Source organism: Pongo pygmaeus, chromosome 13, assembly GCF_028885625.2.
Source record: "Pongo pygmaeus isolate AG05252 chromosome 13, NHGRI_mPonPyg2-v2.0_pri, whole genome shotgun sequence".
NCBI classification, from domain to species: Eukaryota; Metazoa; Chordata; class Mammalia; order Primates; family Hominidae; genus Pongo; species Pongo pygmaeus.
In genome coordinates, this window is record NC_072386.2 from 22830033 (window position 1) to 22854414 (window position 24382).

At 47.5% G+C, this 24382-nt stretch overlaps 1 protein-coding gene across 1 annotated transcript; it reads left to right on the top strand.

Annotated features, from left to right (window-relative positions):
- Positions 1–1292: 1292 nt before the first annotated feature.
- On the top strand, positions 1293–11883 carry MYORG (myogenesis regulating glycosidase (putative)). Its single transcript, XM_054502779.2, has 2 exons — positions 1293–1657; positions 5513–11883. Exon 2 carries the CDS (start codon positions 5576–5578, stop codon positions 7718–7720), a length of 2145 nt encoding a protein of 714 aa, XP_054358754.1. The 5' UTR covers positions 1293–1657; positions 5513–5575; the 3' UTR covers positions 7721–11883.
- The last annotated feature ends 12499 nt before the right edge of the window (positions 11884–24382 follow it).

Consider the following 24382-nt stretch of genomic DNA (forward strand, 5'->3'; position numbering starts at 1 on the left):
GAGTGAGAAGGGGCCATTCTAAAATCTCTGTGATCTTCAGTATTTTTATTTCTGCATCAAATTGATATGAAACCAGCTGGGTGCAGAGGCTCACATCTGTAATCTCAGCACTTTAGGAGGCCTAGGCAGGAGGATCACTTGAGCCCAGGAATTTGATACCAGCTGGGGCAACATAAGGAGACCCCTTCTCTACAAAAAAATTTAAGAATTAGCAGGGTATGGTGGCACACACATGTGGTCCAAGTTACTCAGGAGCCTGAGGTGGGAGGGGATAGCTTGAACCAAGGACATTGAGGCTGCAGTGAGCTATGTTCACGCCACTGCACTCCAGCCTGGGCGACAGAGCGAGACCCTCTCTCAAAAAAATACAAGACCGGATGCGGTGGCCCACTCTTGTAATCCCAGCACTTTGGGAGGCCGAGGCAGGTAGATCACCTGAGGTCAGGAGTTTGAGACCAGCCTGACCAACATGGTGAAACTCTGTCTCTACTAAAAATACAAAATTAGCCAGGCGCAGTGGCACGTGCCTGTAATCCCAGCTACTTGGGAGGCTGAGGCAGGAGAATTGCTTGAACCCGGGAGGCGGAGGTTGCAGTGAGCCGAGATCGTGCCATTGTACTCCAGCCTGGGCAACAAGAACGAAACTCAAAAATAAATAAATATAAAAATAAAATAAAATAAAAAAGAAATGAAACCTCAGAGTCTTGCCCAGCCCCCGGGGAGAGGGGCATGGCGGGGCACGCCCACTTTCCCGCAGCTTGGGCATTTCTAACTAAAGGCTGTAACTTAGGAGGAGGGGCTGGACCCTATAAATAACTAGTCTGAGGGTAGCGGTCTGGGAGGCGGGTGACGTTGCAAAACACCGAGCAGAAACCGGTCTTCTCAGTCCCTGACCTCGGACACCACTGGTTTGGTCCGGTGGGAACCGACAGCTTGGACTCCCGGCGGGTTGGAACTACAGCTCCCTCCGTGGGGCCCTCGATTGGAAGCACCCTGCATTGGGCGCTGAGATACTCGCGGAATTCCGCCACCACTTTTCCGTATGGAAAACTGAGGGCTTGTGAGAGCATTATACCGATATGGCCTCCACCTGCCCAAACCGGGAAGGAAGGAATTCCAATGGCCAGCTCTGCTCCTTTACCCTGCAGCTCTCTCCCTCTCATCCTCATTCCAAACCTAGCCTAGAGGTGCAAGAACCCCCACCTTCAGCAGCTGCTCCTTTCTGCAGAACTACATGTCCCAGCAGGCCTGGGGCCGTGCTCCGCCCGCTTGCGGGTTAGCAGTGGCCCAGCAGGGGCGGGCCCGCCGGCGGGAGTCGGAGCCGCGGGGCGCAGGACGGAGCAAGCCCGAAATGCCAGGGGCAGAGCACAGAGCGGTGGGAGGAAGGTGGGGCTGAGGGGCGGGGCCACAGATTCGCCTGATAGCCTGGGAGGAGGGGTCGAACGTCAAGGGCAGGGCTGGACTCTGAGGCCCGAGGCGAGACTGGATGACTGGGGCGTGGTCGAGGAACCCCAGGGCGGGGTCCGAGGAGGGGCTCAGCTGTGCCCTGCCAGACAGAGCCCCGCGCGGCGCGGCGGCAGCTTCACTCTGGTTCAAGCGCAGGGGATCGGCGGGAAGCTCCTTCACCCCCGCTTCTGCCGGGCTGTAACTGCAATGGGTGAGCCCAGCGGGAGGGCTGTGGGGGGCGGGGGGCTGCTGAAGGAGCACGATTTCTGAACTTTCGCTCCCACCGATGAATGGGTGGAGCGAGCCTGAACACCTGGGCCCATCCCACGGCTGCGATTCCCGCCGGGCGACAGGTCCCTTGACCTCGGTCGGCCCCTTCGGACGGTATAGCCTTCGGGCGGGGTGCTGAGGGCGGCTGTGGAGTATTCCAGGCTGTGTAGGCAGTCACTCGATCCCCGCGGATCCCGTCGCCGGGCAGGAGAGGGAGATGGGCCGGATCGAGTTGCCTTTGACATTTCCATCCCCCCTGGGAACTGTGTCCAACTAACGATTCTACTTGGAAAGGCCTCCCCTCAGTTGAGTCGGGCGGGGCCCTCTCCCTCAGACCAGACTAGCTGTGGCAGCCAAGACTGAGGTTGAGTGTCCGGTGGGGAGAGGTTCAGCAGGGGCAGAGCCCAGGGAGACCCGCCCTGCAGACTCCACCTGCTAGCACTAGCCTTGGGTTGACTAGATGGCGGAGGCGGCAGATTACAGAGGTCTCTGGCACCACTGTTAACACCGGAACCACAGACTTCCTCCCCCAAAGCCCCGGTACCAGATGCCATTAAAATTGCCCTCTTTGCTGCCCTCGTGATCCTCGTGGTCCGCGTGGAGCAAGCAGCAGCACCAGCCCTTGGAAAGACAGGCCTCACCATGCCATGTCCATCTGATGGAAGCTGGTCCCACCAGCCCAGCCCCAGGGCTCCTTTCTGCTACTGCATTCAGGCAGCCAGGTCAGATCATTATCTCCCATCTCCTAAAACTTACACTGCGGAGAGCTGGGCTGGGATTTTAGATCCAGGCAGCCTTGCTACCTGGCTAACTTCAGATAAGTTCCTTTTCTGTTTGGGCCACGTCTCCTCATCTGCAAAATGGACACTGTAGCTATGTCTGCTGTTCCACATTGTTGATAGAACTGGATGCTGTGGTGACATCTGAGACACTATCATGGTGCCTGGGGTGGGTGGGTGCCCAGGCCTGTGGGCTTCTGTCTTTCATCAAAGAACTTCAGATCCCAGAAAATTAAGATTCTCAAAACATAACTGTTGGAAAGGGCTTTTGAATCCACCTTGGTGGCCTCTTCCTGCCTCCAGGGCTTATGAGATAGGCTGACTTCATATGAAAGTTTTGAGGATGAGGAAGTCTCTCTCCTCTTCAGATACTGACCCTCTCTCTCCTTATTTCCTTAGTGCCCAGAATAGGGCTTTGGTTATCTTGAATGAATGAATATAAACTCACAGGTGTGATCTGAGCCACCTAAGGCCTTCTTTGGGTTCTGCTCAGCTTGAGGGCATCAGCTAAAGGCCACTGGCTGCATTTTCCAGGAGTTGTTTTCTAAGCTGTATCTATATAGGAACGGGGAGGAAAGCTAGGTCGTTGTAGACTGAGAGAAAGGGAATAAGAGTCTGTTCCAGCCCAGCTAGGGCTGACAAGCTTAGGCAGCTGGGGGCAGAGGCCACTGAGAATGAGGCCCTGAGCTAGCACTGTATGGGAAGTGCCTATGGGAGAAGCTGTGTATTGACATTTAAGATCAAATTCTGCTCCACACCTTGCATTCTTGCATGGGGGAGGTGAAAAACCTGAGTAGTTCCGGCATCTCCTTGGAAGTCCCTGGGGACTTAGAGACAGACACTGGCATCTGGGAGGAGGCTAATTACTGTTTGCCAGTCTCCTTCTCTTCTTCCCCCGAGCTGGAGCAGTTGGGCAACCAACTGGCTGGCTGTGTGTATGCCTGTGTGTGCACCTGGGTGGTGCTATTTCTTTGTTGGACTCTGCTCTGAAGCCTGGGACAGGAACGGTCAGTGGCCTTGAGAGGCAGAGTAGGACACACCTCTTCCCCTGAGCCTGTGTTTCCCTGTAGTCATATCTGTATTTTTTTCTTTTTTTTTTTTTTTTTGAGATAGAGTCTCACTTTGTCACCTAGGCTGGAGTGCAGTGGCACAATCTCGGCTCATTGAAGCCTCGACCTCCTGGACTCAAGCAATCCTCCCACCTCAGCCTCCCAAGTAGCTGGGACTACAGGTGCACACCACTATGCCTGGCTAATTTTTTTTTTTTTTTTTTTTTTTTTTTTTTGTATTTTTGGTAGAGACAGGGTTTCACCATGTTGCCCAGGCTGGTCTCAAACTCCTGAGCTCAACAGATCTGCCCTCCTTGGCCTCCCAAAGTGCTAGGATTATAGGTATGAGCACCGTGCATGGCCTCATATCTGGATATTTAGCATATAGTGTGTCAGAGTTTATGTGTGTTAGTGGTAGTGGTGGGTGTCTGATCCCTGGAGAGCAGGTAGGTGGAGGAGGTGCGTTGGCCCAAGTTAGGTGGGTGAAATCTCCTGAAGCAGGTGGCCTAAAGGATTTAGGTTGGGGAAGGAACGAGCTTGGTAATCACAAGATAGGCCTGGCTGGAAATGGAATCAGAACGGTAGCTGAGAACACATCATGCCTCAAGCCTCCAGTGCAAAGCAAACACTTTTAAATTTCATCATGGAAGTAATGAGCAGCTCTGGAAGCTAGGGATAGATATGGTTTGATAAGTGCTTTAGAAAGATCACTATGGTTGCCGTGATCAGAAGGCACTGGTGAGAAAGAAGTTAGAGTCAGAGAGGCCTGTTGGGGGAAGCGTTCAGTAATACAGGGGAGAAGTGACAGTGCCCAAACTATGACAGAAACAGGACAGTGGGTGAAACAGAGCTAGGAAGTAGCTGGCCCACAGATGTGGTGCCAGGAGCAAAGCAGGAAGGCAGGCAGGGAAATGGATTTGGTGATGGATGATGGCTGAGAGCAGGGTGAGTTTGAGGGCAAAGAGAAGCAGATGTGAGAAACAACTGGCCCTCCATGCCAGGCTCCTGCCCCAGGCCCTAATGTCTGAACCCAACTCTACCTCCCTCCAAACCAGGCCCTGGGACTAAGTCTGGCTTTGGGTGTCTTCTTTAATCTCCAGACTTCATCAGGCTTTCGACTCAGGATAAAAACACATTTCTGAGCTGTTCTCCCTTCCTCTCTCCTCTCCCCCTCTGGGGACAGGGAAGCTAGCCTACCGCCCTGTTAAAAGTCTCAAGGGGGACTGGGTGAGGTGGCTCACGCCTGTAATGCCAGCACTTCTGGAGGCTGAGGCAGGTGGATCACTTGAGGTCATGAGTTCGAAGCCAGCCTGACCAACATGGTGAAACCCTGTCTCTACCAAAAATACAAAAATTAGCTAGTTGTGGTGGTGTGCGCCTTTAATCCCAGCTACTCGGGAGGTTGAGGCAGGAGACCCGCTTGAACCCAAGAGGCAGAGATTGCAGTGAGCTGAGATCACGCCACTGCACTCCAGTCTGGGTGACAGAGGGAGACTCCATTTCAAAAAAAAAAAGTCTCAAGGAGCTGGCTGGACAATCCCCCATCTCCCACCCCGACCATCCACACCTCTAGGAGAGCAGGACTTTTCTAGTTCCTTTCCCGTCTCTTCAGCCCGAACGGCCCCATGTGTGATCCGGGGAGGCCTGGCTTATCCTGTGATCCTGGAAAGCTTCCTGATCCTCTCAGGGTTTGTTTCTCCACTAGGAAAATGAGGATGCGTGCCATCTCCCAGTCACATGCGCCGCCCCCCAGTCACAGAGTCCTAATTTGGGCAAGCATTAGGTCCCATGAGAAAAGGTGGGTTAGGCACAGATTGTCCTGGTAACGGTCTCACCTTTGCCACTCTTCAAGCCCTCAGGTTCCAGTACTCACCTTCCCAAAGTATACACCTCCTCTTAGCTTGCGGCAGCAAATGGAAATATCATGGGATGAGATAGCTCAGTTCCATCTCTCTCTCCTCCTTTCAGAGCAGGTTGAGATGAGCTCAGTCAGATGGCCCCACGGCCTGCTCCTTTCTTAGCAGTCCACTAATGCTCCAGAACCCTCAGGAGAAGAGCCAGGCCTACCCCCGCCGCCGCCGGCCTGGCTGCTACGCATACCGTCAGAACCCCGAGGCCATCGCAGCCGCAGCTATGTACACCTTCCTGCCCGACAACTTCTCGCCTGCCAAGCCCAAGCCTTCCAAAGAGCTGAAGCCGCTGCTGGGCTCCGCGGTCCTGGGGCTGCTGCTTGTGCTGGCCGCGGTGGTGGCCTGGTGCTACTACAGCGTCTCCCTACGCAAGGCGGAGCGACTTCGCGCGGAGCTGCTGGACCTGAAAGCTGGCGGCTTCTCCATCCGCAACCAGAAGGGAGAGCAGGTCTTCCGCCTGGCCTTCCGCTCCGGCGCGCTGGACCTTGACTCCTGCAGCCGCGATGGCGCCCTGCTGGGCTGCTCGCTCACGGCCGACGGGCGGCCGCTGCACTTTTTCATCCAGACTGTGCGGCCCAAGGACACGGTCATGTGCTACCGCGTGCGCTGGGAGGAGGCAGCGCCGGGCCGGGCCGTGGAGCACGCCATGTTCTTGGGCGACGCGGCGGCCCACTGGTATGGTGGCGCTGAGATGAGGACGCAACACTGGCCCATCCGCCTGGATGGCCAGCAGGAGCCCCAGCCGTTCGTCACCAGCGATGTCTACTCCTCCGACGCCGCGTTTGGGGGCATCCTCGAGCGCTACTGGCTATCTTCGCGTGCGGCCGCCATCAAAGTAAACGACTCAGTGCCCTTCCACCTGGGCTGGAACAGCACGGAGCGCTCGCTGCGGCTTCAGGCGCGCTACCACGACACGCCCTACAAGCCACCCGCCGGCCGCGCCGCAGCGCCAGAGCTGAGCTACCGAGTGTGCGTGGGCTCGGACGTCACCTCCATCCACAAGTACATGGTGCGCCGCTACTTCAACAAGCCGTCAAGGGTGCCAGCACCCGAGGCCTTCCGAGACCCCATTTGGTCCACGTGGGCGCTGTACGGGCGCGCCGTGGACCAGGACAAGGTGCTGCGTTTTGCCCAACAGATCCGCCAGCACCACTTCAACAGCAGCCACCTGGAAATCGACGACATGTACACACCTGCTTATGGCGACTTCGACTTCGATGAGGTCAAATTCCCCAACGCCAGCGACATGTTCCGCCGCCTGCGCGACGCCGGCTTCCGCGTCACGCTCTGGGTGCATCCGTTTGTCAACTACAACTCTTCGCTCTTCGGCGAGGGCGTGGAGCGCGAGCTGTTCGTGCGCGAACCCACGGGCCGGTTACCCGCGCTGGTGCGCTGGTGGAACGGCATCGGCGCGGTGCTCGACTTCACGCACCCAAAGGCCCGCGACTGGTTCCAGGGACACCTGCGGCGGCTGCGCTCTCGCTACTCCGTGGCTTCCTTCAAGTTCGACGCGGGCGAGGTCAGCTACCTGCCGCGGGACTTCAGCACCTACCGGCCGCTGCCGGACCCCAGCGTCTGGAGCCGGCGCTACACTGAGATGGCGCTGCCCTTCTTCTCGCTGGCCGAGGTGCGCGTGGGCTACCAGTCACAGAACATCTCCTGCTTCTTCCGCCTGGTGGATCGCGACTCTGTGTGGGGCTACGACCTGGGGCTGCGCTCACTCATCCCCGCGGTGCTCACCGTCAGCATGCTGGGCTACCCATTCATTCTACCCGATATGGTGGGCGGCAACGCAGTGCCCCAGCGTACAGCCGGCGGCGATGTGCCCGAGCGCGAGCTCTACATTCGCTGGCTGGAAGTGGCCGCCTTTATGCCGGCCATGCAGTTCTCTATCCCGCCCTGGCGCTACGACGCGGAAGTGGTGGCCATCGCGCAGAAGTTCGCCGCCCTGCGGGCCTCGCTTGTGGCACCGCTGTTGCTTGAGCTGGCGGGCGAGATCACCGACACGGGTGACCCTATCGTGCGCCCCCTTTGGTGGATTGCGCCCGGCGACGAGACAGCTCACCGCATCGACTCGCAGTTCCTTATTGGGGACACGCTGCTTGTGGCCCCGGTGCTGGAGCCGGGCAAGCAGGAGCGCGACGTCTATTTGCCCGCCGGCAAGTGGCGCAGCTACAAGGGTGAGCTTTTCGACAAGACGCCGGTGCTGCTCACCGATTACCCGGTCGACCTGGATGAGATCGCCTACTTTACCTGGGCGTCCTGACCCAGCCCAGGGCCCGGTAACCGCAAAGCCCCCAGCTTTCATGCAGACCTTGAACCCTCCGTCACACCCGCACCATGTACTCCCAGGAACCTCCACCTCTATACCACCCATTAAGTGGCTGCTGACTTAAATGTGCTGGAACCAGCTGCTGAAGGTGGGGCCTGGGGAGGGGGCACTGAAGCAATCTCCTGCTCCAACGCACAATCCTTACTGTGCCCTTTCCACCCCCACACTCACATCGATCTGCAGAAACCTCTTCCCTGGGGTGGAAGCCAGAGAGCTTAGAGGAAAAAGGTCAGCTCTGTTCCTGTTATACATGGTTGGGGTTTAAAAGCACAGAGAAACCTCTCCATCCTGGCTTTCGTGGCCATCTTTGTCCATCTTGGGTGGGGACTTGATCTTATTTAAGGTCTCCAAATAGCCCCCACCACACTTAGAAAGTGTGCTTTCTTAGTGTTAGAAGCCAGGCCCTGAGTCCCCAGCACTCACCTGAACTGTGGCTGATTTGGTCCCAGTCCAGCTGGGGAGGTGTTTGGCTAACTGACAAGGAGGCAAGAGATCCCCTCCCAGGGAACAGGAGGACTGGGCTTAGCACAGAGCCGTCATCATGTTCCCTATTTGTGAAGAGACTCCTAACACTGCACTAACCCATTTGTGTACATACATGGGCTCAGCCCTGGGCCAAATGTGCCTGATGGGAACAGACTAGCAGGGCCATGCAGGCCAGACTTTGTGCCTTAACTCAAGAGTGTGTGTGTGTGTGTGAGAGAGACAGAGAGACAGAGAGAGAGAGAGAGAGAGAGAGAGAGAAACACGCATCATGGGTCCCTGATCTATGAAATGAACACAACCTCTCTGAGGCTGGATAATCTGGAGGAACGGGGCATGGAGCAAATTTGAGGCTCTGATTGCTGAGCCAGCCTCCTCCCAGGTGGTTCCCCCAGGACTCTAGTAGGAAATAAATAGCCCTTTCAAGATTCTTCAGCTGCCTCACCCCCTGCACATGTGCCTGGGGTGTGGCCTAGAAGGGAGTGATGTTCTTACTCTGGTGGTCTGTGCTTCTGAACACAGGCTACATGCACACACTGACAACTACCAATAAACAGACGGGAAGGTCTTTCATCTCAGCCATTTTCTCTTTTTTTTTTCCCCCCCTAAGATGGAGTCTTGCTCTGTCACCCAGGTTGGAGTGCAGTGGCACAATCAGCTTACTGCAACCCCCTGCTCCTAGGTTCAAGCGATTCTCCTGCCTCAGCATCCCGAGTAGCTGAGATTACAGGCATGCATCACTATGCCTGGCTTTTTGTATTTTTTAGTAGAGATGGGGTTTCACCATGTTGGCCAGGCTAGTCTCGAACTCCTGACCTAGTGATCCACCCACCTTGGCTTCCCAAAGTGTTGGGATTACAGGCATGAGCCACCACGCCAGCCATTTTCTCTTTCTAAGAAGAGCAACCTCAGCCGGAGTGAGTTTTTTCTGACTTCGCAGCTGAGTCTGGAGAAAAGTGGCATGCCAGAGCGGGTCGGTGGGAAACAGGGTGAACTTTAGCTTCCATCAACAGCTCTGGTAGCAAAACCAGTCCCCTACCCACTAGAGAATGCATCCGTTTCCCCACCTGATATGGTTTGGCTGTGTCCCCACCTAAAACTCATCTTGAATTGTAGCTCCCATAATTGCCATGTGTTGTGGGAAGGACCCAGTGGGAGATAATTGAAATATGGGGGCAGTTTCCACCATACTGTTCTGGTGGTAGCGAATAGATCTCATGAGATCTGATGATTTTATAAGAGGTTTCCCCTTTTGCTTAGTTCTCATTCTCTCTTGCCTGCCGCCATGTAAGACGTGTCTTTCTGTCATGCTTGTGAGGCCTCCCCAGCCACGTGGAGCTGTGAGTTTATTAAACCTCTTTTTCTTTATAAATTACTCAGTCTTGGTTATGTCTTTATCAGCACTGTGAAAATGAACCTATACAGTAAATTGGTACCAGTAGAGTGGGGCACTGCTGTAAATACCCAAAAATGTGGAAGCAACTTTGGAACTGGGTAACAGGCAGAGGTTGGAACAGTTTGGAGGGATCAGAAGACAGGAAAATGTGGGAAAGTTTGGGACTTCCTAGAGACTTGTTAAATGGCTTTGACCAAAATGCTGATAATGATTGGGACATGAAATCCAGGCTGAGTTGGTCTCAGATAGTGATGAGGAACTTGTTTGGTACTGGAGTAAAGTTGACTCTTGCTATGTTTTAGCAAAGAGACTGGCTGCATTTTGCCCCTGCCCTAGAGATTTGTGGAACTTTGAACTCGAGGGAGATGATTTAGGGTATCTGGCAGAAGAAATTTCTAAGCAGCAAAGCATTCATGAGGTGACTTGGGTGCTGTTAAAAGCATTCAGTTTTAAAAGGGAAACAGACCATAAAAGTTTGGAAAATTTGCAGCCTGATGATGAGATAGAAAAGAAAAACCCATTTTCTGAGGATAAATTCAAGCCCCCTGCAGAAATTTGCATAAGTAACAAGGAGCCAAATGTTAATCACTAAGACATGGGGAAAATGTCTGCAGGGCATGTCAGAGACCTTTGCAGCAGTGCCTCCCATCACAGGCCTGGAGGCCTAGGAGGAAATAAATGGTTTTGTGGGCCAGGCCCAAGGTCCCCCTGCTGTGTGCAGCCCAGGGACTTGGTACCATGCATCCCAGCTGCTCTAGTCATGGCTAAAAGGGGCCAAGGTACAGCTCAGGCCTTGGCTTCAGAGGGTGCAAGCCCCAAGTCTTGGCATCTTCCACATAGTGTTGAGCCTGCAGGTGCACAGAAGTCAAGAACTGAGGTTTGGGAACCTCTGCCTAGATTTCAGAGAATGTATGGAAATGTATGGATGTCCAGGCAGAAGTTTGCTACAGGAGTGAGGCCCTCATGGAGAACCTCTGTTAAGGCAATGTGGAAGGGGAAGCCCCCACACAGAGACCCCACTGGGACACTGCCTAGCAGAGCTGTGAGAAGAAGGCCACCATCCTCCAGACATCAGAATGGTATATCCACTGACAGCTTGCACCATGCACCTGGAAAAGTCACAGACACTCAACGCCAGCCTGTAAAAGCAACCAAGAAGTAGGCTGTACCCTGCAATGCCATAGGGGTGGAGCTGCCCAAGACCATGGGAACCCACCTCCTGCATCAGTGTGACCTGGATGTGAGACATGGAGTCAAAGGAGACCATTTTGGAGCTTTAAGATTTAACTGCCCTGCTGGATTTCAGACTTGCATGGGGCCTTTAGCCCCTTCGTTTTGGCCAACTTCTCCCACTTGAAATGGGTGTATTTAGCCAATGCCTGTACCTCCATTGTATCTAGGAAGTAACTAACTAGCCTCTGATTTTACAGGCTTATAGGCAGAAGGGACTTGCCTTGTTTCAGATGAGACTCTGGAGTGTGGACTTTTGAGTTAATGCTGAAATGAGTTAAGACTTTGGGGGACTGTTGGGAAGGCATGATTGATTTTTAAATGAGAGGACATGAGATTTGGGAGGGGCTAGGGAGAGAATGATATGGTTTGGCTGTGTCCCCACCCAAATATCACCTTAAATTGTAGCTCCCATAATTGTGGGAGGGACTTGGTGGGAGATAATTGAATCATGGGGGCAGTTTCTCCCATACTGTCCTAGTGGTAGTGAATAAGTCTCATGAGATCTGATGGTTTTATAAGGGGTTTCCCCTTTTGCTTGGCTCTCATTCTCTCTTGCCTGCTGCCGTGTAAGATGTGCCTTTTGCCTTCCACCATGATTGTGAGGCCTCCCCAGCCACATGGAACTGTGAGTTCACTAAACCTCTTTTTCTTTATAAATTACCCAGTCTCGGGTATGTCTTTATCAGCAGTGTGAAAACAGACTAATACACCACTCCTCTACCTTCTTTATTTTCTCAGTATGGAAAATGCCTGATGAAAGCTTTGGGGCCCTCACAGATGCACAATTCAAGTGCTGATTCTATCACTCATCTACTAGCTCTGTGACCTTGAACAAGCTGCTTAACCTTGCTAAGCCTCTGTTTTCTCATATGTCAAATGGTGATAATAATGCCTACCTCCCGAGGTTGTTGTAAGAATTATAAGCACAAATGTATGTAAAGTGCCTGGCACAAAGTAGGTGCTCAATAAATGGTAGCTATTATAATACTATTTCTTGTTTTATTGATTAAAAACAAGGATCCTTCTAGAACCCAGCTCTCAGCCTGGATGGCTTTCTCTGAGCCTGCTGTGACACCCTCTCCCCAGTCCTCTGCACATAGCACCCAGTTGAACTCTGAGTTTGTAACCCAAAGGACACTGTAGTCCAGGAGAAAGGCAAAAAGATACCTCAAGGTGGGATGTCAGGAGCCAGGATTACTGGGTCCCTGGGAGATGGAAAGTGAATATAGTTTCTCTCCTTTTCATCAAGTGTCTACCATCTACCAATTGATACTCACTGATAAGCCTCCCCAGGCCCTGGTGTCCAGCCATGTGCTCTAGAGGAAGTGTGGAAGGAGAACCCCAGGCTGGGCCCTTCAAAGTTCCTTAAATGGCTGGAGAACATGACCCACATTTGAATGGTTCTCCAGCTTTCTGTGCAACCTGAAACCAATTTTACCTACTCTTGGTTTCTTCATCTTTAAAATGGAATTTCTAGGATTCAGTGAGATGTGTATAAAACCCTATGCAGGGGGAGGGGGGAGGAATAGCATTAGGAGATATACCTAATGTAAATGACAAGTTAATGGGTGCAGCACACCAACATGGCACATGTATACATATGTAACAAACCTGCACGTTGTGCACGTGTACCCTAGAACTTAAAGTATAATTTTAAAAAAAGAGGAAAAAAATAAATAAAACACTTATGCAAAAATTGGCAAAGAGTAAGTGCTCAATAAATGGTAACTCCTATGAACTATTATAAACAAGGAACAAAGAGAGAAAAGCCTTGGCTAGAACCTATATTGTCCAATATGGTAGTGAGTAGCTACATATGGCTTCTTAAATTTACTTCTAAAATTAATTAAAATTCAGTTCTTTAGGCACATTAGCCACACTTCAAATGTTCAACAGCCATATGTGACTAGTGGCTAATATATTGGACAGTGCAAACTATAGAACTTTTCCATAGTTGCAACAAGTATTATTGGACAGCCCTGGACCAAGCAGTGTATGACATGGGGAGGAAGAAGATAATCTGTGAGGCTTCCCTGAAGGAGGAGTACCTTTTAGAAGGGCATTAAAGGCAGGCAGGAGTGTCTGACGGCCTGGATGGAAACCAGACTGCACACCTTGTCTGGCCAAATTCCAACAAACTGGCCCTTGGCTTGGGATCTGGTGTCTCGTCTGGCTTCTGCCATTGACCCCATTAATCACAAAAGCACAGATGAACAAACTGAAGCTCTGAGAGAGGAGGGTATTGGCCTGAGGTCATATGGAAAATTAGTAACCACAGCTGCACTAGAACGCTGGTATCCTATTTCCAGGGATCTAGAATCTCAGACCCAAAACTCACCCCCTTTCAACAGCATGGCCCATCCCAGTCTGTATACCTCCAAGGATGGGAGCTAGCTGAAATGTGCATCTCTGAAGCTGCCACCAAGTGGGCCTGATTCTAGGCTGAGAAGTGTTTCCCCTTTCTCCACTGATGCTAAAAAAAGATTCAAGTAATTGGGAGGGCATGCTGAAATGTCAGGATTCACGAGGATCTTTCTTGGAGTTAGGGAAAGAGAAAAGAACTGGGCTGCCAGCTATCCCTATCCCTAATTTCCCAGGGTGCCAGGAACTCTGGCTCCTGCCAGCCTTGTCCAGTCCCTTATCCCTGCACATTCCAAATTTATCTCTCTCTGCACATCTGGATCTGGGTGGGGGCAGGTGCTGACCCTCCCCTGTGGAGCTTCCAGCAGCCTTGTCGTAGCCAGAATTCCTCACTGGTCTCCCCTCTACCCCTGGGCTGGTGGGCGGTGGGTGTGATATGCATAAATGGGAACTCCCTTCTTCAGGAGTAATGGGGATGAATTGAGTGGCCATTGCAGGAAGCCTGGGACCGGAGCCTAGGCTCCCTTCTGTTCCTGAGAGTGTGTCTCAGTTTCCCTTCCAACACTATATGAATGGGTTGAGCCCCAGCCAAGCCTGCTCTATGAGCCCAAGCTATGGGTTTTCTGGGAGAGTTTTTGTCATTGTTTCCCCAGATTTCTGACCCTGGATCTGGCTCCAGAGCCAATCTTATTCTCCCGGTTCCCCTCACCAAGTACTCTGGTCCTTTCTCCCCTCCCTGAGTAAGGGCCAATGTTGACCTCTTTGTCCCCTGGCCACTATCCCACATCAGACCTAATCAATTGGAGCCTGGACCACTGTAGTGGTCTCCTAATTCTTTCCGCTCTTGGACCCAGCAAACCACCAATCCACACAGCAGCCAAGGAAATCTTCGTGAAATTCAATCATGTCATTTAGAAAAAAATCAAAGCTTTGGTGTTCAAGGCATCTATGATCTGGCTCCTTTTCGCTCCTCTGTCTCTGCTTCTGTGAGGGAGACACACACACACACAAACACACACACACCCCCCATCATATTTTGAAAGGCATTTGAAGAAATACTACCTTCTATTCTGGAAACAGCTATACAACCATCCCTTCCAGGAAAGGTCTGCGCAGACTCAGCCTTGAAGAAAAATGCAGTGGCAACTGCGTGGTTTCCTTTCCTGCCATTGTTTGACTCAGTGGGGCTTCTGCTGATACTCTACCCTCTCCAGACACACCCCTGCTCCCAAGGAAGCAGCCTGCTTTTTGTCTTAAGGCTAGTCCTGCCCAAGGATCTTTCCAGCAGCTTGAGGGGAGGGTGGAATACTCGGCCTTATGTGGCGAGCCCTGGGTTGCATGGCTCCAGGGTTGCGGGGAGGTATGGGAGAAAACAGAAAGGAGGCCCTGTTCTAGGGAGCTCTCAGCCTAGAGAACACGAAAAGGTTGTGCCTCTTGTGCTCTGTATTCTTGTGCTGCTTTTCCCTCTCAGGCCCCTTTTCCCTCCCCAGGGAGTCTAGTTGAGAACTTCCTATTACATAATCCCGAGCAGGATGGGGGCGGGAGGGGACGGGAAGTGGATTTGGTGGGGATTGGGGAAAGGCAGACAACTGGTCTCACCGAGACTGGGACCCCGTAGCACAGCTTCAAGAGGGCAGCAGCAGGGGGAAGGGGGAATGGCACTTCTAGAAAAGAAAGAACGAGTTGGGCCAAAGGCTGGATGGCTAGAGGTCAGAGCCTCTACTCCCCAAACATAAGGGCCTCACCTGGGGTCACATATCTGCACAGGAACTTCAGTTGAAATTCTACCATTATAACTTCATTCCTTAAAGTCTTCAATTCAGCAAACAAGCACTTTCCGTAGAGGTGTAAGGCATTGTTTTTTAAGGTCAAAAGGGTATTTTGGTTTTCTACTGCCCCTGTGAAATGCCCCTAGGAGGTGAAAGCTTAAGACCACCCTGCTGGGGAGAGGGTCATTTGATGCTGCTTCACCCTGAGTAGTGAAGGAGTAGTGGGGAAACAGGTGGTGCTCCAGGCAGAGCCTCTTTCTTGTGGGTGGGGAAATAGGATGAGTGGTTATTAGGGAAAATTTCAAGGAGGAGATGCTCGGGAGCTTGGAGGGCTTCTGATTGAAGGGGAAATTGAGGTCTTAGCCCCACATGTCCCGTCACAGGTGAAACCACATCCAATACAAGGAGGTAAACTACCCACCTTCACTGACTCCCACAATATTTACCTAGTTGCCTTGCCTATCACCCAGCCAGAGTCCACCTCACAGGGGCCAGAAGAGGTCCATAGTTCCTTGCACATTTATCTCTGTGCCTGAGACATCACAAGAGATATTGGCCACTTTCTAAACCTTACAAACCTTGGGGGCCAGAACCTGGCTGGGACCAGTTCTTTCAGGCACAGGGATATACATAGTCTGTTGCACTTAGAACACTTGCTCCCTCTTCCCTCCCTAGTGCCCACAATTGGCCTCTCAATAGTGTTATGCTTGAATTCCACTCCTAGCTATACCACTGAGCCTCCCAGACATAACCACTCTGGACCCTAGGTTGAGCCCTGACCCTGACCATTGATGATTCTGTCTGGACCCCACATCCTCTAAACATGACACAGAAGCCAGACTAGGACTTTGTGGCCCCTGCTCAGGGGCAGGGAAGCTTTGAGTCTATGTTAAAACATGACTCTACCAAATAGTGCTTTTTCAGGTGCTGGGCACAGTGGCTCATGCCTGTAATCCCAGCACTTTAGGGGGCTGAGGAGGGAGGATTGCTTGAGACCAGGAGTTTGAGACCAGCCTGGCTAATATAGTAAGACTCCATCTCTTTAAAACAAATAAATAGTGCTTTTCGTATAAGTAAATTTCTAGAAAAAAATCAAAGCACAAAATAAATTACTTTTTTTTTTTTTTTCTGAGACAGAGTCTTGTTCTGTCGCCCAGGCTGGAGTGCAGTGGCGTGATCTCAGCTCACTGCACCCTCTGCCTCCCGGGCTCAAATGATTCTCATGCTTCAGCCTCCCGAGTAGCTGGGACTACAGGTGCGCACCAACACACTTAGCTAATTTTTTGTATTTTAGCAGAGACAGGGTTTCACCATGTTGCCCAGGGTGATCTTGAACTCCTGAGCTTAGGCATTCCGCCTGCCTCAGCCTCCCAAAGTGCTAGGATTACAGGCATGAGCAACTGTGCCTGTATAAATTACATTCTATTTAAATAAATTACATTCTATTTAAAAAGTGATGTACAATGATAAGCAAGATTTTAAATAGTGTAACACATACAATTTGACCCACTTTTAATGGACTTCAATGATCAATTATGATTTAGTCTAACTCTACTCTTAGCATAAAAGTTGAGTGAAACAAAAAGTCCAAAGATACATACAGCAAAAACTGTTAGAATTGAAGGCAGACTAGACATTTCAATAACAACAGCCAGGCGTAGTGGCTCACACCTGTAATCCTAGCACTTTGGGAGGCTGAAGTGGGAGGATTGCTTGAGCCCAGGAGTTCAAGATCAGCCTAGGCAATATGGTGAGACCCCATCGCTATTATAAAAAAGAAAAGGGGCTGGGTGCGGTGGCACAGTGGCTCATGCCTGTAATCCCAGCACTTTGGGAGCCCAAGGTGGGCAGATCACGAGGTCAGGAGTTCAAGACCAGCCTGACCAACATGGTGAAACCCCATCTCTACTAAAAATACAAAAATCAGCTGGGCATGGTGGTGGGTACCTGTAATCCCAGCTACTCAGGAGGCTGAGGCAGGAGAATCGCTTGAACCCGGGAGGCGGAGGTTGCAGTGAGCTGGAGGTTGCAGTTAGCCAAGATCGCTCCATTGTACTCCAGCCTGGGCGACAGAGCAAGACTTCATCTCAAAAACAAAAACAAAAACAAACAAACAATATATATATATATATATATACACACATATATACACACATATATATATACACACATATATACATATATATATAAATAATGATATTGGACAATCACCATTTTTACTGAGCAATGACTGATTAACTGTGTGTTGCTCTTTTGTTTTGTGTTTTAATTTTGTTTTCTACCAAAGTAACACGTTGATGGGTTGTTTTTTCCCCTTACTTGTTTATTAAATACTTGATAAAGTTGAGAAGCACATTACCAGAATATACCGTATTGGCCCTCCTGCCTCTTTTCTTCCCTAGTTAATTTTTGGTTTGGTTAGAAGAGAGGAGGGTCCAAAACCATTGTCATTATCGTGAGTTTGGCTTATAAATACCATGGTGAAGAGACTCCTCAAGTATGTCTGTTTTTAAAATTCATCTTACGTGTTAACAAGCCAGCCTGGTGGGATGTTTGCCATCATCACTTAACCAGTAATGGTTCTGAAAGTTTTGTGTATCCACATGATCTTAGACCTTCTTTTAATGATTGTATTAACTTACAAGCTCGGGTACTATTTTCCTTAAGACTGTCTTAGAGCACACCGACTGAATGTTAATGTGTGTAGCAAAGTGTTTACTTGCTTTAAATAACCAGCTCTGTAATCATTCTTTATGTTTCTAGCAGTCTCTGTAGTTGTCTTTCTTCAGAGAAATATTTTTCCTGGGGTTATCTTGTTTTTAGGGTGGTAAGATTTCATTCTTTTTTCCTTTTCTCCTGAAATCAATGCAGGTGGGTTGGTAAGGGATTTTGTTTTTTAGTAGCATGTTAGGTATACTTGGGTAGATGGGAGGGTTGTTAGTATTTTTTTAGAGTCTTGCTTAATACTGTCCATTAGACCTTGTGCTATATTGGCAAAATGCTTTATTTATTTGTTTATTTTATTTGTTATTATCTATCTTGTTATGTTGCCGAGGCTGGAGTGCAGTGGTGTGATCATGGCTCACTGTAGCCTTGACCTCCTGGGCTCAAGAGATCCTCCCACCTCAACCTCCCAAGTAGCTAGTGCTTTATTTATTTATTTATTTATTTTTATTTTTTAAGACAGAGACTCACTCTGTAGCCAAGCTGGAGTGCAGTGACGTGATCTCAGCTCACTGCAACCTCCGCTTCCTGGGTTCAAGATATTCTCCTGCCTCAGCCTCCCAAGTAGCTGGGAGTAAAGGCACGGGCCACCTTGCCCAGCTAATTTTTTTATACTTTTAGTAGTACAAAAAGACCATGTTGGCCAGGATGGTCTCAGTCTCCCGACCTGGTGATCTGCCCGCCTTGGCCTCCCAAAGTGCTGGGATTACAGGCATGAGCCACCGCGTCCAGCCTAGTGCTTTAATTTTTAACTGCAGAAGATATAATTCAGTTGAGTTTATTTTATTTTTTTAAGAAAAAAAGTAAATGCAGAATTGGGGGGATTAACATGGGCATGTTGCCTATGTTAGAATGATTAAGTTAAACCTCTTAATTTTTATTTGTCCAACGCAGACATGATTCAAGGACTATGTACTACCAAAACAACTCCTCTGGCTGCAGAAACCATGCTGTAAGTTCCTCTGGGGTGCTGACTGCCTTTTGCCTCTTTTAACTGGGTATTGCCATGGTGGTGTGAATTCTGTCAATTCACTGGATGGGTGGGGAAATGAACATTTCCCCCAAAGCTTTAGGCAAAAGTGAGTTCTTGTTTGTTTTTCTTTTGGCTTTCACCTTTAAATCTTAAATGCTATGATTGCAGGCTGCAGGTATGACAGGCAATGAGCAGGTGAAGAGCCAGTGGAAAAGTGTTGAAAAATACCTGTGTTAGCTAACAGGCTTTTGAATGTATTGCTGTGGTCCACAGAGTAGGCTGGAGAAGGCAGCGGAGATGCTGTATCAACTACTGCAGCCCTAAAACAAGGTTGGTGTCTCTGTGGACTTTAAAATTGTTCCTATGCAGCTTATTTTATTTTTGTTTAATCAAATAAATAAGAGGGTTTTTCCATGGCAAAAAAAAAAAAAAAAAACAATAATAGTTGGAGATTTCCGTACCCCACTTTCAATAATACATAGAACAACTAGACAGAAGATCAATAAGGAAATAGAATATTTGAACAACACAAACCAACCAGACCTAATACATCTATAGTATACTCCATGAGCAACAACAGAATATATATTCTTCTCAAGAGCACATGGAACATTCTCCAAGGTAGATAATCTATTATTCCATAAAACAAGTCTCAATGCATTAAAAGGACTGAAATCATACAAAGTATATTCCGTAGTCACAATGGAATAAAATTAGAAATTAATAACAGAAGGAAGTTGGAGAAATTAACAAATGTGTAGAATTTAAACAACAGACTCCTGAATAAGCAGTGATCAGAGAATAAATCACAAGAGAAATTTAAAAATACTTTGAGATACGCCAGGTGCGGTGGCTCATGCCTGTAATCCCAGCACTTTGGGAGGCTGAGGCGGGTGGATAACCTGAGGTCAGGAGTTCAAGACCAACCTAGCCAAGATGGTGAAACCCTGTCTCTACTAAAAATACAAAAATTAGCCAGGCATGGTGGCGGGCACCTGTAATTCCAGCTACTCGGGAGGCTGAGGCAGAGAATTGTTTGAACCTGGGGAGCAGAGGTTGCAATGAGCTGTGATCATGCCACTACACTCCAGCCTGGGCGACAGAGTGAGACTCCATCTCAAAAAAAAAAAAAAAAGAAAAAGAAAAAGAAAAAGAAAATACTTCAAGATAAGTGAAAATGACAATACACTAAAACTTATGTGAGGCAGTGAAAGCAGTACTTAGAGGGAGATTTATAGCTGTAAACACCTATCACAAAAAAGAAGAAAGACATTATGGAAAACAGTATGAAGGTTTCTAAAAAAGTTGAAAATAGAACTACCAGATGATCCAGCAATCCCACTTCTGGGTATATAGCCAAAGGAAATGAAATCAGTATGTTGAAGAGATATCTACAATCCTATGTTCACTGAAGCATTATTCACAATAGGCAAGATATGGAATCAACCTAAGTATCCACCAGTAAAGGAATGGATAAAGAAAGTGTGGCATATTTACATAATGGAATGCTACTCAGCCATTTAAAAGAAGGAAATACTGTCATTTGTATTGGATGAATTTGGAGGACATCATGTTAAGTGAAATAAGCTAGGCACAGAAAGACAAATACTATAAGATCTCATTTATATGTAGAGTCTAAAAATAAGTCATACTCAAGATACAGAGAGTAGAATGGTCACTGCCAGAGGCTGGGAGGAATGGGAAGGTGTTGGTCAAAGGGTACAAAGTTTTAGTTGGAACAGATGAATTAGTTCTGTGGATCTATTACATAGCATGGCAATATACTTAATATGTATTGTATACCAGGGAAAAATAAGAATATAGTTTTTTTTAACAAGAAAGATTTCATGCCAGGCACTGTGGCATGTGGCTGTAATTCCAGCTACTCCAGAGGCCGAGCTAGAAGATCACTTCAGCCTAGAAATTCGATACTATCTTGGATAACATAACAAAACCCATTGAAGAAGGAAGAAGGAAGAAGGAGGAAGGAGGAAGCAGGAAGGAGGAAGGAGGAAGGAAGAAGAAGGAGGAGACGGAGACAGAGACAGAGACGAAGACGAAGATGAAGATGAAGATGAAGAAAAAGAAGAAAGATTTCAAATCAATAACCTAGGCTTCCATGTTGAGAAACTAGAAAAAGAAGAGCAAATTAAGTCCCAAAACAAATAGAAAGAAGAAAATAATAAAGACTAGAGTGTAAATAAATGAAATAGAGTACAGGAAAACAATAGGGAAAAATCAATAAGAACAAAAGTTGGTTCTTTTAAAAGATTAACAAAATTGATAAACCTCTAGCTACGCTGATTAGTGAAAGAGAGACTAAAATTACTAAAATTAGGAACAAAAGAAGGGACATTAGTACCAATCTTACAGAAATAAAAATGGATTATAAGGCAATGCTATCAATAGGTATATGCCAACAAATTAGATAAAATAGATGAAAGGGATACATTCCTAGAAAGGCACAAATTACAGAAACTGACTGAAGAAGGAACAGAAAACTGAACAGATGTATAAAAAGTAAATAGATTAAATTAGCCATTTAAAAAACTCTCACAAAGAAACACCAGATGGGTTCACTGGTGAATTCTATCAATATTTAAAGAAAAATTACACCAATACTTCAAGCTCTTCCAAAAAATAGAAGGGGAGGGAATGCTTCTCAATTCATTCTATGAAGTCAGTATTACCCTGATAACCATAATCAAAGACATCACAAAGAAAACAAACTACAAACCAATAGCCTTTATGAATATACAGTTGACCCTTGACCAACATGGGTTTGAACTGTGCAGGTCCACTTATATGCAGATTTTCTTCCCCCTCTGCCACCCCTGAGACAGCAAGGTGAACCCCTTCTCTTCCTCTTTCTCCCCAGCCTACTCAACATGAAGATGACAAAGACCTTTATGATTATCCATTTGTACTTAATAAATAATAAATCCCTTTTCTCTTCCATATGACTTTCTTAATAACATTTTCTTTGCTCTAGCTTACTTTATTGTAAGAATATAGTATATAATACATATAACATACAAAATATGTGTCAATCAACTGTTTATGTTATCAGTAAGGCTTCTGGTTAACAGTACACTATTAGTAGTTAAGTTTTTAAATTTTTTACTCATGTAAATCTAGGCATAGTTAAGTTTAGAGGGGGTCAAAAGTTATACATGGATTTTCAACAGTGTGGGGGCTTGGCACCCCAACCCCCAAGTTTTTCAAGTGTCAGGTGTAGATGCAAGCATCCTCAATAAAATACTAGCACACTGAGGCCAGGCGTTGTGGCTCATGCCTGTAATCCCAGCACTTTGGGAGGCTGAGGCAGGTGGATCACCTGAGGTTAGGAGTTCAAGACCAGCCTAGCCAAGACAGTGAAACCCCATCTCTACTAAAAATACAAAAATTAGCTGGGCATGGTGGTGGGTGCCTGTAATCCCAGCTACTAGGGAGGCTAAGGCAGGGAGTTGCTTGAATCCAAGAGGCAGAGTGAGCCAAGATCGTGCCACTGCACTCCAGCCTGGGCAACAGAGTGAGACTCCATCTCAAAAAAAAAAAAAAAAAAATACTAGCACACTGACTGAATCTAACAGCATAAAAAAAGGATTATACACCAAGACCAGGTGGGATTTATCCCAGGAATGCAAGGTTGGTTCAACATCCAAAAAGCAATCAGTGTAACACCCCATATTGATCATGTAAAAGACAAAAACACATGATTATCTCAGATGCAGAAAAAAAAGTGACAAAATCCAACACCTTTTCATGATTAAAAAAAAGCACTCAACAAACCAGGATAAAATGGGAACTTCCTCAATCTGATAAACAGTATCTACAAAAAACCCACAGCTAACATCATATTTAATGGTTAAAAACTGAAAGTTTTTCCCATAACATCAAGAACTAGATAAGAATGTCACTCTCATCATTTACTTTCAAGGTTGTACTGGATTTGCCAGCCAGGGCAATTAGGCAAGAAAAAGAAATAAAGGGAATCTAATTTGGAAAGGAAAAAGTAAAACTATCTCTTTATGATGTGATCTTATATTTAGAAAGTCCTAAGGAATCTACAACTAAGCCATTAGAACTAATAAACAAGTTCAGCAGTGTTGCAGGAAAAAAATATGAAAGTCATTTGTATTTCTATACACTAGTGATGAACAAACCAAAAATGGCACAGGCCTGTAGTCTCAGCTACTTGGCAGGCTGAGGTCAGAGAATAGCTTGAGCCCAGGAATTTGAGACCAGCTGGGCAATATAGCAAGAACCCATCTATAAAATAAAATAAAATAAGATAAAATAAAATAAAATAAAATAAAATATATAAAATATAAAATAAAATAAAATATAACAACAGTATGGTAATGGCATAAGGATAGACATATAGTGCAATGGAACAGAATTGGGCACCCAGAAACAAATCTTCACATTCATGGTCAAATGAATTTTGGCAAGGGTGCCTAGACACTTCAGTGGAGGAAAGAATTGTCTTTTCAACAACTGATGCCAAGACAACTGAATACTGTATTCACATTAAAAAAAATACAAAGCTGGATCCTCTACCTCACATCATATACAAAAATTAATTCCAATGGATCACAGACATGAATGTAAGAGCTAAAGCTATAAAACTCTTAGAAGAAAACATACATCTAAATCTTCATGACCTTATATTAGGCATTGGTGTCTTAGATGGGACAATAAAATATAAGCAACAACAGAAAAAAACAGACCAATTTAACATCATTAAAATTAAAAACTGTTGTGCTTCAAAGGACAACATCAAGAAAGTAAAAAGATAGTCTGCAGAATGGGAGAAAATTTTGCAACTTATATATCTGATAAGGGATTTGAATCTAGAGTACATAAAGAACTCTTGCAATTCAATAGTAAAAGGACAAATAATCCAACTTAAAAATAGGCAAAGGATTTGATTAGACATTTCTTCTAAGAAGACAAGCAAATGGCTAATAAGTACAGGAAAAAATGCTCACAATAGGCCAGGTGCAGTGCTCACGCCTGTAATCCCAGCATTTTGGGAGGCCAAGGCGGGCAGATCATGAGGTAAGGAGTTCGAGACCAGCCTGGCCAATATGGTGACACCCCATCTCTACTAAAAGTACAAAAATTAGCCAGGTGGCGGACGCCTGTAGTCCCAGCTATCTGGGAGGCTGAGGCAGAAGAATCGCTTGAACCCGAGAGGCGGAGGTTGCAGTGAACCAAGATCACGCCACTGCACTCCAGCCTAGGCGACAGAGCGAGACTCTGTCTCAAAAAAAAAAAAATGCTCAAAATAATTAGCCATTAAGACAATGCAAACCAAAACCACAATGGGATACCAATTTACACCAAATAAAGTGACTATAATAAAAAAGACAGATAATAACAGATGTTGGTGCAGATATAAAGATATTGGAACCTGTATACATTGCTGGTGGCAATGTAAAAGTTGAAGCTGGAAAGGTTTGGGGGAAATGAGGAGTGGCTGCTAATAGGTATAGTTTTCTTCTTTGGGGGGTGATGAAAATGTTCTAAAATTGATTGTAATGGTTGCACAACTCTATGAATATATTAAAACTTTTGAATTGTACACTTCATTTTATTATTATTATTATTATTATTATTATTATTTTAGAGGGAGTTTCGCTCTGTCACCC